The 17,112-nt window shown below is 42.3% G+C and overlaps 2 protein-coding genes across 2 annotated transcripts; both read right to left on the minus strand.

Moving 5' to 3' along the window:
• Positions 1 to 8,520: 8,520 nt before the first annotated feature.
• Positions 8,521 to 9,615, minus strand: LOC128602689 (sialoadhesin-like). The gene is made up of 2 exons (XM_053616640.1): positions 9,029 to 9,615; positions 8,521 to 8,936 (listed from the first exon to the last, which is right to left on the minus strand). Exons 1-2 carry the CDS (start codon positions 9,132 to 9,134, stop codon positions 8,587 to 8,589), a joined length of 456 nt encoding a protein of 151 aa, XP_053472615.1. The 5' UTR covers positions 9,135 to 9,615; the 3' UTR covers positions 8,521 to 8,586.
• A 1,012-nt stretch (positions 9,616 to 10,627) lies between these two features.
• Positions 10,628 to 15,230, minus strand: LOC128602589 (sialoadhesin-like). The gene is made up of 7 exons (XM_053616474.1): positions 15,033 to 15,230; positions 14,741 to 14,953; positions 13,891 to 14,223; positions 13,550 to 13,798; positions 11,465 to 11,800; positions 11,124 to 11,372; positions 10,628 to 10,680 (listed from the first exon to the last, which is right to left on the minus strand). The coding sequence occupies exons 1-7, from the start codon at positions 15,163 to 15,165 to the stop codon at positions 10,628 to 10,630; spliced, it is 1,566 nt and encodes a 521-aa protein (XP_053472449.1). The 5' UTR covers positions 15,166 to 15,230.
• Between the last annotated feature and the right edge of the window lie 1,882 nt (positions 15,231 to 17,112).

A 17,112-nucleotide genomic window follows, 5' to 3' on the forward strand; every position in this document is an offset into this window, starting at 1 on the left:
GTTCCAGGGGAACAATGGTGGCTGGTAGCCCAAGACACACTGGAACGGGGTGAGCTGGGTGGTGGAATGCCGTAGCGAGTTCTGAGCGTATTCCGCACATGGTAGGAAGTGGCTCCAGTCCCCTGGGTTGGTGGAACAAAAGGTCCAAAGGAACCGTATGACCTCTTGGTTGGCCCGTTCTGCCGGTCCATTGGCCTGGGGGTGGTACCCGGATGTGAGGTTAACGATGACCCCCATCTTCTTCATGAAAATGGCCCAAACACAAGATGTGAACTGTGGACCCCTGTCAATCACAATCTCCTCAGGTATGCCGAAGTAATGAAAGACATGTTGGAAAAGGAGTTCCACCATGGTGAAGGCAGATGGGATGGCCGGTATAGGAATTAGGCGCAGGGACTTCGAAGACCGGTCTACGACCAGCAGAATCACAGTGTTTCCCTGCAACTTCGGCAAGTCAGTTATGAAATCTAGGGCCAGATGGGACCACGGACGTTCAGGTATGGGTAGAGGCACCAAACTCCCGGCAGGTAGCGCACGTGGTCCCTTGGACTGATTGCAAGAGGAACATGTGGCTACGGTGCGCTGAACCTCTCTGGGCATGTTGGGCCACCAGTACTTCTCGGTCAGCAGTTGGTACATGCGGCGGGACCCCGGGTGGCCCGTGGCCAAAGTTGTGTGGTCCCAGGTGATGAGTTCATAAAGAATAGTCATAAAGGCCAAGCAGGCAAAGAAGAGCGGTTCTGAGGGCCGTGGAGGGACATATCAGGGGACAGGAGGTTGTTAGGGCAGGTAGCCCCCAGTGCTACTGTAGGGCCTCCCCTAGCCAAGGCGGTCCCCAAGTTTTCAGTGTTCTCTGGTCAGCGAGCTGTCACAGGGCAACGAAAAATCTGATGCTTTCCCTCCAGTAGAATGTGGAATAGTTAACATCACTAAAAGACCATCGGGCAGCGTGGAAACTACTGCCAAATGTGTCTCCATGGGTTCTGTCTACCGTAGAAAAGGGTTACCGGGTCCAGTTTATAGCTCGGCCCCCCCCCGGTTCAGAGGTGTGCTCACCACAGTAGTCAGCACAGACCAGAGCCTGACGTTAGCGCAGGAAGTAAGTTCCCTTTTGGACAAAGGGGCCATAGAACATGTACCCCATTCCCTAAGGGAAGGAGGTTTTTACAGCCGTTATTTCCTGGTCCGCAAAAAAGATGGGAGTATGCGGCCAATTTTAGATCTGCGTCATCTGAACCGTACTCATCAGACATACAGGTTCAAGATGCTGATGCCCAAACTTATCGTGCCACAGATTCCGTTCGAGGACTGGTTTGTGACGATAGATCTGAAAGATGCATATTTCCACATAGGAGTATCGCCCAGCCACAGGAAGTTCCTGAGGTTTGCGTTTGGAGACAACACATACCAATTTTTTCGGTTTTTCCCTTTGGGCTAGCTTTATCCCCTCGCACCTTCACAAAGTGCATGGATGCTGCTCTGGCTCCCTTGCAATTTCAGGGCATCCATGTACTAAACTACCTGGACGACTAGTTAATTCTCGCACGATCCAGGTAACAGGCAGTTCAACATCGAGATATTGTTCTCACCCACATGAGGAGCTTGGGGCTCAGGTTGAACCTCAAGAAAAGTATGCTTTCTCCAGTGCAGAGGACAACTTTTCTAGGAGTTATATGGGATTCTACTATGATGAGGGCGTTTCTATCCCCAACACGTGTAGGATCGAGCCTATCAACTTTGAGCAAGATAAAGCTAGGTCTGGGCATCCCCTCCAGTCTCTACGAGAGACTGTTGGGCCTTATGGCAGCAGCCAACGTCATACCGTTGGGCCTATTGCACATGAGACCGTTTCAGTGGTGTCTGAAAAGTTGGGGGCTTCATCCAAGGATGAAACCTCTGAGAGTAATCAGTGTCATGCGGTGATGCCTACGTGCTCTGAGTATTTGGAGGTCTCCGCAGTTTCTAGCCTCGGGTCACACTCTAGGGGCGTCTCCTTACCGCAAGACGGTAATGACAGATGTGTCCCTCACGGGCTGGGGTGCAGTCTTAAATGGCTGTCCAGCTCACGGTCTTTGGAGTGGCCCTCATCTGGAGTGGCATATAAATCGCCTAGAGATGTGGGCTGTATTCCTAGCACTGAAATTCTTTCTTCCTCAGTTGAGAGGTCACCATGTGCTAGTTGTGTCAGACAACACAGTGGTGGTCTCATATATCAACCACCAGGGAGGGTTACATTCACACCCCCTGTTCAGGCAGGCGCAACTAATCCTTCTCTGGGCAGAGGTAAAGTTCTTGTCAGTGAGTGCAATCTACATTCCGGGCAGGCGGAATGTCGAGGCAGGGGCTGAGGCCCGGGGGTTGGAGGCTCCATCCACAAGTGGTGGAGTCCATATGGTGGAGGATTGGACAAGCGGAAGTGGATGTGTTCGCCTCCGAGGAGACAACACACTGCCCGCTGTGGTTCGCCCTCACTCCTCCTGCACCATTGGGGCTGGACGCCATGGTGCACACGTGGCCGAGGTCACGTCTATATGCTTTTCCCCCGATCGCTGTGCTCCCACAAGTTCTAGCGAAAGTTCGCCAAGACCGTCTACGTCTACTGCTAGTAGCACCTTATTGGCCAGCTCGAATATGGTTCTCGGAGATAATTTCCCTGCTCGACGGTACTCCTTGGGAGATTTCCATCCACTGGGATTTACTGTCTCAAGCCGGAGGGCTGATTTATCACCTTCGGCCAGAACTATGGAAATTGTGGGCACCAGCTCATAGATTCGGGTCTCACAACTGAGGTTGTAGAGACCATGTTAAACGCTAGAGCACCATCCACAAGGATATTGTATGCGCTCAAGTGGCGGCTTTTTGTCTTGTGGTGTGAGGAACATCAGCTAGACCCAGTGAACTGCGCAATAGCTACAGTCCTGGAGTTCTTACAAGAATGTTTCTCAGCAGGGTTGGCTCCTTCTACAATCAGGGGTCCGTGGCCGCTGTTTTGGCCAGCCATGCCCAGGTTGATGGAGCCTCTGTGGGGAAACATCCTCTAACTTTGAGGTTCATGCGTGGTGTCAGATGGCTGAGGCCCATCTGCAGGCCGCACATACCTTCCTGGGACCTTTCCGTGGTCTTGGAAGGTCTGTCAGGGGCCCCATTTGAGCCCTTAGAGTCAGCCTCTGAGAAGCTTCTGACTCTAAAGGTAGCTCTTCTACTGGGCCTGACATCTCTCAAGCGAGTGGGAGGTCTACAAGCTCTCTCAGTTGCCCCTTCCTGCCTTGACTTTGCCCCTGGATTAGCCAAGGCCTTCCTGTATCCTAGGCCGGATTATATTCCTAAAGTGCCTACATCAGCTGCCCACCCTGTGGTGTTGCAGGCTTTCTGCCCTCCTCCGTTCCTCACACCGGAACGAGAGAGGATGCACCTGCTGTGTCCAGTAATGGCTCTCTGTACTTACGTCCACCGCTCCAGCCAGTGGCGTAATTCGGAGCAGCTGCTGGTCTGCTTTGGCGGCAATAGAAAAGGTGATGCTGTGTCAAAGCAGCGCATCTCTAATTGGATAGTGGAAGCAATCTCTATGGCTTACAAGGCGCGCGGTCTCGCCACATGGTCTACGCCACACACATCCATTCATTATTACAGCCTGGATATTCATTCCACCCCGGGCTCGAGTGTCTTGCAGTGACCCTCGGGCTTGGGTCTTTTTGAACAGGCCGTACCTTCGGTATGACGGAGTGGGTATTCCTGTTCCCATACTGTTATGCTAAATGCAACGTCGAAGTTCCCTTTGAAAGGGAACATCGGGGTTACGCATGTAACCCTGTTCCCTGAGAAGGGAACGAGACGTTGCATAGCTCTGTCACACCAGGGCAGGCCTGTGAATTGCGTCTTCGTTTCAGATGATAGAGGCTGGCGGCGTGGTTCACAGGTGCCATATATATATCATGTGTCGTGCTTAATTGCCACGTCACCTGATCATGGCATGCCTATAAGTAGAGGCATGATTTTAAACAAGCTTCAGATACCGGTCACGCGCGCAAGTTCCCTTCTCAGTCTCGTTCCCTTCTCAGGGAACAGGGTAACCCCGACGTTTTCTGCCTCCTAGCCAGTTAAGGTATTTCATGTTTTCTACCCCTAGCCAGTTCAGGTATTTCATGTTTTCTACCCCTAGCCAGTTCAGGTATTTCATGTTTTCTGCCCCTAGCCAGTTCAGGTATTTAATGTTTTCTACCCCTAGCCATTTCAGGTATTTCATTTTTCTACCTCTAGCCAGTTCAGGTATTTCATATGTTTTCTAACCCTAGCCAGTTCAGGTATTTCATATGTTTTCTACCCCTAGCCAGTTCAGGTATTTCATATGTTTTCTACCCCCAGCCAGTTCAGGTATTTCATATGTTTTCTACCCCTAGCCAGTTCAGGTATTTCATATGTTTTCTACCCCTAGCCAGTTCAGGTATTTCATATGTTTTCTACCCCTAGCCAGTTCAGGTATTTCATATGTTTTCTATGTCTAGCCAGTTCAGGTATTTCATATGTTTTCTATGTCTAGCCAGTTCAGGTATTTCATATGTTTTTAGCCCCTAGACAGTTCAGGTATTTCATGTTTAATGCCCCTAGCCAGTTCAGGTATTTCATATGTTTTCTACCCCTAGCCAGTTCAGGTATTTCATATGTTTTCTACCCCTAGCCAGTTCAGGTATTTCATATGTTTTTAGCCCCTAGACAGTTCAGGTATTTCATGTTTAATGCCCCTAGCCAGTTCAGGTATTTCATATGTTTTCTATGTCTAGCCAGTTCAGGTATTTCATATGTTTTTAGCCCCTAGCCAGTTCAGGTATTTCATATGTTTTCTACCTCTAGCCAGTCCAGGTATTTCATATGTTTTCTACCCCTAGCCATTTCAGGTATGTCATATGTTTTCTACCCCTAGCCAGTTCTCGTATTTCATATGTTTTCTACCCCTAGCCAGTTCAGGTATTTCATGTTTTCTACCCCTAGCCAGTTCAGGTATTTCATGTGTTCCAGCTCAAGCACACTTGGTGCAACTAATGAAGCCCTTGTTTAGTTGCATCAGGTGTGCTTGAGACAACACCTGTTTTGCATGTTTGTGCTGTTGTGAGGGATTATGTTCAGGGGTTGAATAATTTTGACACTGGAGAAATCATTATAAGTTGCGTTTTCAGTGGATTTTAGGGAAACCACCTGAAGCATTCGTTCAACTGCTTTTGTTTGATTTGTTCGTTGCAAACAGCTGAAAGTCTGTAAATTTTGACATTAAACCTGATTTAAAATGGGGGATGAATAATTTTGTTGCAACTATAAGAGAACAGAGTATTTCTGCCATTTTACAAAATGTTCCAAAAAGTATGACAATGTGATTTAAATAATGATGAAATGAATAATAATAAGTTGAGGCTGTTTGTGCTATAATGTTGATAGTATTTTAGTGTTTCAGTGTAGAAATGTTTCTCCGCAGTCGCAGCGAAGGACAAATCTCCTATAGGAAGACCCCTGTCAGGTGTCTGTGTGTGTGTGTGTGTGTGTGTGTGTGTGTGTGTGTGTGTACGCGCTATATGTACCTGTGTCATGATTGCTGCTTTCTGGTTGCTTTGAACCACTGAGATGCTCACACTCTCTGTGAGTCTCAGAATGAAAAGTAGCTGCGAGCCACGCCGCTGTGATGTCATAATGAGACCATGTTGTATATTTTGACTATATATTAGAGCTTTTTGTTCCTGAAGTTGCTACAAGTTAAGGAGCAGAACAGATTTTTATTAAAGTTGTCATTAGATTTGATCTGACATTATTTACAGATCTATCAGTTGGGATTGGATTGAGGGTTGGATTAAATACATTAAATTCAAGTGACCAGTTAATGAGGATAAAAGCAACAGGAACTCAAAAATAAATATAACAGCCTCATTTTTATTTTGGTTGCTTGTGATTTTAAAATGTAAATACATAAATAAATAAAATCTGACCCTTGATTATACTTCACAGACCCCTGAGAATCCCCAGACCCCACTTTGAGGACCACTGTTTTAGACAAACATGTTGAACTGATCACTCTGTGAAGCTTCCAGTCTGGAGTCAACTTTTAAAAAGATAATTTTTTTATTCTTTTTGGTAATAAAATCTTCCTTACATAGACATTCTGTACCATTTAAAAGTGTCCCTTTTACCTCCCTAGAAAGCAGGAACTCCATGTAATTTGAAAAAGCATGATGAGGCAAGTTTCACTGGTTTGCCAGCATGAAGCTAGATATGTGTAACTAAGTTAGCGCATTTTCTTTGCTAATACCAGTTTAGACTAGCATCCATACCACTAGCTAGCATAGTTTATTATTCAGCAAGTCAAATTGTAGCTAAGGATAAAAACTGGTTATTTACAGAACATTTTATTTCTGAATAATTCATCAGTAAACTACGCAGCATTAGTCATGTAAATGACCAACAAATAACAGAAACATGTTCATAGGTAAAAAAGTTAAGCACTGCTAATTGTTTAACATTAAAAATAATGTACAAATAAACCAAACACATGTTAATTACGATTACAATGGATCAAAAAAAGAGAAAATGTAGATGCAAACAAACAAACAAACAAAAAAACCAACATGTATATAATGGATATATAAAGTCAACACACCCCGGTTAAATTGGCAGGTTTTTGTGATGAGAAAATATGAAATGAAGATAAATGATGTCAGAACTTTTTCCACCCTCAATGTTAAATTACAATGTAAAAAAAAATAAAGTAAAAACAATCAGAAATATTTTGTTGTCTTTTTGGGTAAGACTCTATCAGCATGGCATGTCTTGACTTCCTACTCTTTCTAGCAAAAACGTTCTAGATCCATCACATTGTAAGGGCATCTCCTGGGATCTTTTCAGGTCACCCCACAGATTGGTCTGGGTTCTGACTAGGTCATTTAAAAACATTGATGATCTTTTGGTTAAGCCATTCTTTTGTTGATTTGGATGTATGTTTTGGGTCATTGTCATGCTGAAAAGTGAGATTTCTTTTCATCTTCAGCTTACTAGCAGACACCTGAAGATTTCGCACTAAAATCGGCCAGTATTTGTAGCTATTAATGATTCCCTCCATCTTGATAAAACCTACGGTTCTGACTGAAGAAAAGCAGCCCTAAAGCATGATGCTCCTACCACGTGCTTCACTGTGCTTCCGTGGTATATCTAATGTTTTGTAAACTGTTTTGTAAACAGCAGTCGGAAACCATGAAGATGTGAAGAAAATCCTACAGAAACAGCTGGTCTTTAATTGGGGTTAATCAGAATAATTTCATTGATGGCAGCTTTATGATAATTACTATTGAACATGAAATTGGATGTGATTAGTTCAGTCTGAACACAGACAAAACCTGCCATTTTAACCCTAGACTTTTTATATCCACTGTACACACATATATATGTTTAAGGTCAAAGAGTATACAATATTATAAGAGCTCTATAATACACGATCAAAGCAATAATACTGCTAGCTCTACTCTAAAAAAATGTTAAAGCTGTCCCTCTTCTCCTGTTAGATTTGGAAGCAGTGTTGAGGGTTAAAACAGAGATACAGAACAGAACTATCACATCTCTCTCAGCTTTTTTCCAGGAACCTGAAGTGCTACCTCTTTAGCTTTTAGATCCCAGGCCACAGGACTAATGATGGGCTACACTGCTGAAGTGGGGAGTTTCTGGATCTTGCTGTAGAGCTGAGACGGATCATAAGCCGCTTCGTCTGCCACAAGCCTGTGGAACAAAAAGAGGTGATCTAAAGACTAGAATAGTGTAATGTCTTACATTTCTAATCAGTCACTTAATGAACTTAATGAAGCACAGTGAGTGTTGGTGTAATGATAATGATCTGCTCACTGGATGGCAGCAGTGCTCCTGCTAACGTTCACAGCAGCGTACTGAACATCCTCGTCCTCTGTGGTGTCTGGAGGAAGTCTGGGTGACAGAGACACTTCCTGTGTGTGGGAGTTTTTAAAGACAACACTGGCATAGTGAACGTCATCCTGATCATCTGAGGCGACTCTTCCACTGCAGTCTGAGGCTGAGACATTTTCATAAACAGCAGGAGAGTGACGCTGAAAGGGAGAACAGAATAAAGTTATATATGAACATGTCACATGATCAAACAGACCTCCTTTCATCCACACTCACCTGTCCACTCTCACCAGTGCTGCTGTGGCCATCACCTGAGCTCGACTTCCTCTTCCTGAGAAACATCAAGTACATGTTCATGCTAGTTCAAATGATTATTTATGTGTAAATTATTTTAAAAACATATTCAGTACATTTTACATACCACATCCACAGAGCTCCTGAGAGGAGTGTTACTGCCAGGAAGACAGCCAGGCCCACCATGATGAGCATTAACACTGTGTAATTCTCTGACCCTTCAGAAATAATTCATAAGCATGATGAGGCTCTATTTTGTGTGCCAGTGCTAAGCATAATTTGCCAGTTAATGACGCTGTTTTGCTATTTGGATTGAATGCAAGCCAGTTTGATCACATTTCAGCACCGTTGTTATTAAGATATTGTGCTAATGTGAGTAGAGCAGCACAAAAAGGCATGTGGTGTTCAAAATCCAATCCAAGCATGAAGCTGAGCAGTTGAGGACTGATAGCTGCTCTCAGGCAGTGCTGAGACTGAACCCGACCTACCTGAGTTTTGTGGCTCACATGTCACAGTTAGTTCAGGAGAGCAGAGATCCTCACGTCCTCTCACAGCACAGGAGTAGTTTCCTGCATCTTCACTGGAGTTCAGGTAGAGCTTGTTGTATTTGGTGAGTTTGTCAGTAACAGGCTGTCCGTTCTTGTACCACATGTAAGTGGGGTTGTTAGACAGAGTGCAGGAGGTGATGCAGCTCAGCGTTACTGTAGTCTGTCCTTCTGATGCCACTGCAGAGCGACTCGCTCTTACCTGCAGATCTGAATGTGCAAAAAATAAAGGAAAGTGATTTAACAGATTTACATCGATACAGAGAGACCAGAACTAGAGACAGTTCAGTGTAGGACATTACCTGTAACATTCAGAATCACTCCAGGTTCAGCAGAGAATCTATTACCATCATTAGTAAGGAATTTAAGTTGATATCTTCCAGAGTCTTTCTTTGTCAGGTTTTTCATTTTCAAAGTGCTGCTTTTGTCTTGTTCCACATATTCAACTCGATTAGTAAACTGTGTTTCCTGCTTCAGGTTCTTGGAGTCTTTACCACGCTGAATATAATGCCAGAATACTTTTCTAACACTCAGATCACTGGGATGTGAGTAATTTCCAGCAAACTCCACTGAAGACCCTTCCACAGCACAGACTCTTTTGTCTCTGTAGGTCACATTCCAACAGCTCCTGCCAGCACCTGAAATGGTAACAGGTCATTGGAAGGTTTTATTTGAAGTTGATTTAAAACTATTTTGGTAACATCAGTGTTTCAGTCCTGAAGAGAGACTAGATTTGACTGATTATTTTAGATCACTTATAATAAATAAAAACAGAGAATTTCTGAGAGTTGAGAGAGCAGGTTCACTCGACTCACCACCAGTGTATAAAACCTGAAGGTTTTATTTGAAGTTGATTTAAAAGTATTTTGGTAACATCAGTGTTTCATTCCTGAAGACAGACTCAGAATCCACAACAGCACTAGATTTTCACTGCTTACTTATGAATCTGTCACTAGATTTGGTGATTTTTTTTTTTAACCCTTTGAGACTCATAATAAAGAAAAACAGTGAATTTCTGAGAGTTGAGAGAGCGGGTTCACTCGACTCACCACCAGTGTATAAAACCTGAATACTGTATGTAGTGACGGACAGAAATTATAGTATTTTATAAATACATAGTTTGTGTTGTCATGAACAAAGACTTCTTTAAGAAATAAAAATGTTATAATTTATTATTTTCTATTCTGATAAAATTATTCTATTCTTCAGGAAAATCTCCTTCTTCATGTAAGATGATCTTGTAAATAATCTTGACGATTCAGTTTATAGGGAAATTGTTCTATGACATCATTTGGTGACTTCTCGTGAGTTTTTGAGCTTGTATTAAATAACTTCCCAACACTGAAATCAAGAGACCCTCCATTACACGATGTGCTTAATGAATACTCACACAGTGGAAGAGAGAGAACCGAGCAGGAGTAACTGCCTTCTACTGCATTTCTTAAAAGGAAAGTTTCCGCCTCGTCTCTGTATTTCTCTAAGAATTGCCCAGACCACCTTAAGAGGGCTCTCTCCCCTAAATTCTAGGACACTTCTTCACTAGTGATTACTAATGAAGGGCTAGGTTAGTAAAGGGCTTAAGTTAGTGAAGGGCTTAGGTTACGGCCATTCTGGGTCTCACAAAAATGCTGATGTGGTCTGTATATGGTCAAACGTAAATCAAATAATAATAATAAAATAATTAAATACCTAATTACTCCCATTTAGATGTCTATAGGATAGTATTGAGTTACAGGAACGCTTCCCCACTGACCTTGTGGATGTGGACTCGTGTACGTCAGTGTTTCATTCCTCTGATACTAAAACACTCGGCCAGTAATTACTTACAGCACCTATAAATAGTCATTCCAGTCGTTCCCTCACCTGCCTCATGTTTTATATCTCACTTGACGTTAATACAATTAAGTCAGCTTGTCATGTGACCAGGAATCTGCAAAGCGCAAATGTCTCTGTCCTGAAGACGAAAACTTCACCATATCAACAATTACACACTCTGAATAATCTGTTTACGTGGAGCCCCTGTGACTGAGCTGTTACTATAGAAATGATCATGAAATCCGAACGAGCTCATTAATATAATCCTGGGATTTGTTCTGCAGCTGGAACTGCTGTTACAGAATATTAATCAACACCTGAACAATCTGAATGGAGAATTCAACAGCAGCGTGGTGTAAAAGATTACACTGTGCATTTTGTCTCACAAACACCTCTGGATTTTCACATTTACTTATTTGGCTGATACTTTAATCCACAGTGACTTACAAGTGAAGAAAAATCCAATCCAAGCATAAAGCTGAGCAGTTGAGGACTAAAAGCTGCTCTCTGTCAGTGCTGAGGATTGAACCTGAGCTATCACAACCCGATACATTAATATAATGACTGAGTTTTGTGGCTCACGTGTCACAGTTACTTCAGGAGAGCGGAGATCCTCACGTCCTCCCACGGCACAGGAGTAGTTTCCTGCATCTTCACTGGAGTTCAGGTAGAGCTTGTTGTGTTTGGTGAGTTTGTCAGTAACAGGCTGTCCGTTCTTGTACCACATGTAAGTGGGGTTGTTAGACAGAGTGCAGGAGGTGATGCAGCTCAGCGTTACTGTAGTCTGTCCTTCTGATGCCACTGCAGAGCGACTCGCTCTTACCTGCAGATCTGAATGTGCAAAAAATAAAGGAAAGTGATTTAACAGATTTACATCGATACAGAGAGACCAGAACTAGAGACAGTTCAGTGTAGGACATTACCTGTAACATTCAGAATCACTCCAGGTTCAGCAGAGAATCTATTACCATCATTAGTAAGGAATTTAAGTTGATATCTTCCAGAGTCTTTCTTTGTCAGGTTTTTCATTTTCAAAGTGCTGCTTTTGTCTTGTTCCACATATTCAACTCGATTAGTAAACTGTGTTTCCTGCTTCAGGTTCTTGGAGTCTTTACCACGCTGAATATAATGCCAGAATACTTTTCTAACACTCAGATCACTGGGATGTGAGTAATTTCCAGCAAACTCCACTGAAGACCCTTCCAAAGCACAGACTCTTTTGTCTCTGTAGGTCACATTCCAACAGCTCCTGCCAGCACCTGAAATGGTAACAGGTCATTGGAAGGTTTTATTTGAAGTTGATTTAAAACTATTTTGGTAACATCAGTGTTTCAGTCCTGAAGAGAGACTAGATTTGACTGATTATTTTAGATCACTTATAATAAATAAAAACAGAGAATTTCTGAGAGTTGAGAGAGCAGGTTCACTCGACTCACCACCAGTGTATAAAACCTGAAGGTTTTATTTGAAGTTGATTTAAAAGTATTTTGGTAACATCAGTGTTTCATTCCTGAAGACAGACTCTTTCAGAATCCACAACAGCACTAGATTTTCACTGCTTACTTATGAATCTGTCACTAGATTTGGTGATTTTTTTTTTTAACCCTTTGAGACTCATAATAAAGAAAAACAGTGAATTTCTGAGAGTTGAGAGAGCAGGTTCACTCGACTCACCACCAGTGTATAAAACCTGAATACTGTATGTAGTGACGGACAGAAATTATAGTATTTTATAAATACATAGTTTGTGTTGTCATGAACAAAGACTTCTTTAAGAAATAAAAATGTTATAATTTATTATTTTCTATTCTGATAAAATTATTCTATTCTTCAGGAAAATCTCCTTCTTCATGTAAGATGATCTTGTAAATAATCTTGACGATTCAGTTTATAGGGAAATTGTTCTATGACATCATTTGGTGACTTCTCGTGAGTTTTTGAGCTTGTATTAAATAACTTCCCAACACTGAAATCAAGAGACCCTCCATTACACGATGTGCTTAATGAATACTCACACAGTGGAAGAGAGAGAACCGAGCAGGAGTAACTGCCTTCTACTGCATTTCTTAAAAGGAAAGTTTCCGCCTCGTCTCTGTATTTCTCTAAGAATTGCCCAGACCACCTTAAGAGGGCTCTTTCCCCTAAATTCTAGGACACTTCTTCACTAGTGATTACTAATGAAGGGCTAGGTTAGTAAAGGGCTTAAGTTAGTGAAGGGCTTAGGTTACGGCCATTCTGGGTCTCACAAAAATGCTGATGTGGTCTGTATATGGTCAAACGTAAATCAAATAATAATAATAAAATAATTAAATACCTAATTACTCCCATTTAGATGTCTATAGGATAGTATTGAGTTACAGGAACGCTTCCCCACTGACCTTGTGGATGTGGACTCGTGTACGTCAGTGTTTCATTCCTCTGATACTAAAACACTCGGCCAGTAATTACTTACAGCACCTATAAATAGTCATTCCAGTCGTTCCCTCACCTGCCTCATGTTTTATATCTCACTTGACGTTAATACAATTAAGTCAGCTTGTCATGTGACCAGGAATCTGCAAAGCGCAAATGTCTCTGTCCTGAAGACGAAAACTTCACCATATCAACAATTACACACTCTGAATAATCTGTTTACGTGGAGCCCCTGTGACTGAGCTGTTACTATAGAAATGATCATGAAATCAGAACGAGCTCATTAATATAATCCTGGGATTTGTTTTGCAGCTGGAACTGCTGTTACAGAATATTAATCAACACCTGAACAATCTGAATGGAGAATTCAACAGCAGCGTGGTGTAAAAGATTACACTGTGCATTGTGTCTCACAAACACCTCTGGATTTTCACATTTACTTATTTGGCTGATACTTTAATCCACAGTGAAAAATCCAATCCAAGCATAAAGCTGAGCAGTTGAGGACTAAAAGCTGCTCTCTGTCAGTGCTGAGGATTGAACCTGAGCTATCACAACCCGATACATTAATATAATGACTGAGTTTTGTGGCTCACATGTCACAGTTAGTTCAGGAGAGCGGAGATCCTCACGTCCTCTCACAGCACAGGAGTAGTTTCCTGCATCTTCACTGGAGTTCAGGTAGAGCTTGTTGTGTTTGGTGAGTTTGTCAGTAACAGGCTGTCCGTTCTTGTACCACATGTAAGTGGGGTTGTTAGACAGAGTGCAGGAGGTGATGCAGCTCAGCGTTACTGTAGTCTGTCCTTCTGATGCCACTGCAGAGCGACTCGCTCTTACCTGCAGATCTGAATGTGCAAAAAATAAAGGAAAGTGATTTAACAGATTTACATCGATACAGAGAGACCAGAACTAGAGACAGTTCAGTGTAGGACATTACCTGTAACACCCAGGATCACTCCAGGTTTACCAGTGAATCCTTCACCATTAGTAAGGAATCTAAGGCAATATTCTCCAGAGTCTTTCTTTGTCAGGTTTTTCATTCTCAAAGTGCTGCTTTTGTCTTGTTTCACATATTCAACTCGATTAGTAAACTGTGTTTCCTGCTTCAGGTCCTGGAAGACTTTACCATGCTGAAAATATTGCCAGAATACTTCTCTAACACTCAGATCACTGGGATGTGAGTAACTTCCAGCAAACTCCACTGAAGACCCTTCCACAGCACAGACTCTTTTGTCTCTGTAGGTCACACTATAACAGCTCCTGCCAACACCTGAAATGGTAACAGGTCATTGGAAGGTTTTATTTGAAGTTGATTTAAAACTATTTTAGTAACATCAGTGTTTCAGTCCTGAAGAGAGACTAGATTTGACTGATTATTTTAGATCACTTATAATAAAGAAAAACAGAGAATTTCTGAGAGTTGAGAGAGCAGGTTCACTCGACTCACCACCAGTGTATAAAACCTGAATGTGTAGTGATAGATAGAAATGATAGAATTTTGTAAATATGTACTGTAGTTAGTTTGTGATGCCATGAAGAAAGAAATAATAAAAGTTATAATCTATTAATTACTATTCAGATAAAACTATTCTATTCATCAGAAAATCTTCCTTCTTCACGTAAGATGTTTTGATATTCAAATGATCTTGACGAATCAGTGAATATGCAAATTGTTCTATGACATCATCTGGTGACTTCTAGTGAGTTTTTGAGCTTGCATTAACTTCTTTCCCAACACTGAAATCAAGAGACCCTCCATTACATCATGAAGCCAAATGAATACTCACACACTGGAAGAGAGAGAATATCGTTATAGCCGTGAACAGAGCAGGAGTAACTGCCTTCTTCAGCGGTTCTTAAAGAGAAAGTTTCCATGTTGTCTCTGTATTTCTCAAAGATTTTTCCATTCTTGTGCCAGTTATACTGAACAGTAGAGGTCAGCGGACAGGAAGTGCGGCAGGTGAGAGCTTGTTGTGTGGAGTCGTGGGTCACCTGCAGGTCTAAATGAAGATAAAGGTGAATGTTCGAACACAGACATGTATAACAGCACAGGTTATTACAGACTAGCTGCTCTGTTACCTGTAACTGTTAGAGTAACTCCAGCTGAGCTCAGATATTTCTCTCCTTTATCCGTAATGAACACGAGGCGATATTCCCCTGAGTCTCTCTCTCTCAGGTCTGTTATTGTAAGAGTCGAGCTGAAGTTTGTCATCTCTGTGTAGCTCACACGTCCTGCGTAGTCTGAGTCTAAAGCTAAATCCTCTGGATGTTCCTCCTTCCTCCGTTTAGCTTTGTCCTTTAGGCTGAACCAGAAGCCAGTGATGATGATGATATTTGAGTAAGAGCACGTCAGGGTCACAGATGACTCCCTCAGAGCACAGATCTTCTCAGGATGGCACGACACCTTCACGTGCTGGATACCTGATACTGAAACTGAATTGTTAACATCAGATATTAAAAGACAATAAAACAGATTCATATTTGTAATGATCACAGTTTCCTTTAAGAAATAGAGAAGCTTCTTATTGTGATCAGACTTTTAATCAGACTTTTACCACAAGCACAGCTGGATCCTTGAATCTGGTTCATTTTCTCTAACAGCAGCTCTGACAGTAGCTCCAGCTGTAAGCTAAATCAGGTTTATATTAATGCACTCCTTCTAATATGTGATTGTTTCTTTAATAATAACTCTCACAGGCGCTCCACATTAACACATTATAAAATGAGTGAAACTGTTGATAAGGACATTTATTGATCATTTTTGGAAGAAGTCATCAGTGTGCACACTTTGTAATAGTCAGAGGTAAAGCTGGAACTTTGAAGATGATGTTTTCAGACACAGCATTGTAGTTTCTCAGTGATATAACAAGCTGAGGTTTTGTCTTATTAAGTTATTAACTAAAGAGAAAGAAAAGAAATAGAGGCTCGTGAGGGAGTGACACACAGGAATAAAAGACTGGCATGTGCTGTTATAGGAAAATAAACAACTTTATAACAAATAATCATGCTTTTGGGGGAGAAAAGGAAAGAGGCTACACACGCACACACACACACACACACACACACACACACACACACACGCACGCACGCACGCACACACAGAGATCAGGATCAAACCCCACACCACCACCAGAGGGCTCCCTCTCCTGAATTCTAGGACACTTCTTCACTTGTCATTGCCATTTCCTCTTCACAGATTATATAAAACACTTTCATACTCATTGTCATTACTGAGATCTCCTGTTGTCTAAGGTCTGAGCTGTTATTTTTTTTGGATGCCTTGCCATGTTTCTGACTCCTGCCTAGCTCTGACTGTTCTCTGGATTTGTCCTGTCTGCTTTGTGATCATTGTGGAGTTCAGTCTGTTACACTGTCTCTGTGATGCTGTTGTTTAAGATTAAATGAAGAATTTTAATACTGATTTCTCAATATTGCTAAAACTCCTGATTAAGTATTTAAATGTCAAGTACAGTTAAAACACCTGGCCAACAAAATACGGTGATCAATGCTATTGATGTTCATGCACATAAAAATGTTAATAAAGTCTTTGTGTTTATGAGCTAAGAGTGAATTATAAATAAAAGCAATATTGAACAACATAAGCTATTCATACTATAGTCTACTCAGAATACTTCATTCTTATTATTAGTGTTCGTCAGCAGCGTCCTGCGGCCAGCGTAAAAAACATGTCCAGTTCTGCCCAAGGCCGATGACACGGACCTCCAAGTTTTGTGAAGGACAGTGTTCCACTTGTTGAGGAGGTGACTCCTCCTTCAGGCTTCTCAGTGTATGTCACTTCACCTCTTGGCTTTAGCAAAGATGTTGTCTTGGCGGCACTTCTTGGCTTCTCTGAGGACGTCGCTCCACCTCCTGGCTTCTCTGAGGTTGTGCATCTCCTGACACGAGCAAGGAGATGTTTGCTCTTTGCTCCACCTTAGTACAGGAAGTTGCTCTTCCCAGGCAATGCCTGCCTCATGCCGACTTTCGACGAGGTCCAGTACATCTTGTTTTACATTTGTCACTCATCAGCCATGCATTAAGGAGGGTTCTGTCATGATTCCCCTCAGCGCACAGTGCATTTCCCAGTGTGGCTCGTTCTGCTTGATTCTTTAGTAAAGAATGTCTTTAATTTGTGTACACCTGTTCTTATTTCCGCCCT

Source organism: Ictalurus furcatus, chromosome 27 (assembly GCF_023375685.1).
Source record: "Ictalurus furcatus strain D&B chromosome 27, Billie_1.0, whole genome shotgun sequence".
Taxonomy (NCBI): Eukaryota; Metazoa; Chordata; class Actinopteri; order Siluriformes; family Ictaluridae; genus Ictalurus; species Ictalurus furcatus.

Excerpts from the sequence above, each read along its gene's own strand:
- LOC128602589 (XM_053616474.1), bottom strand. The coding sequence starts at position 15,165 with ATGACAAACTTCAGCTCGACTCTTACAATAACAGACCTGAGAGAGAGA. Across the intron at positions 14,954-15,032 it reads AGTTACTCTAACAGTTACAG|ACCTGCAGGTGACCCACGAC; the intron begins GTAACAGAGCAG and ends ATCTTCATTTAG. Across the intron at positions 11,801-13,549 it reads TCCTGAACTAACTGTGACAT|GTGCTGGCAGGAGCTGTTGG; the intron begins GTGAGCCACAAA and ends TTACCATTTCAG.
- LOC128602689 (XM_053616640.1), bottom strand. The coding sequence starts at position 9,134 with ATGAAAAACCTGACAAAGAAAGACTCTGGAAGATATCAACTTAAATTC. Across the intron at positions 8,937-9,028 it reads AGTGATTCTGAATGTTACAG|ATCTGCAGGTAAGAGCGAGT; the intron begins GTAATGTCCTAC and ends TTGCACATTCAG.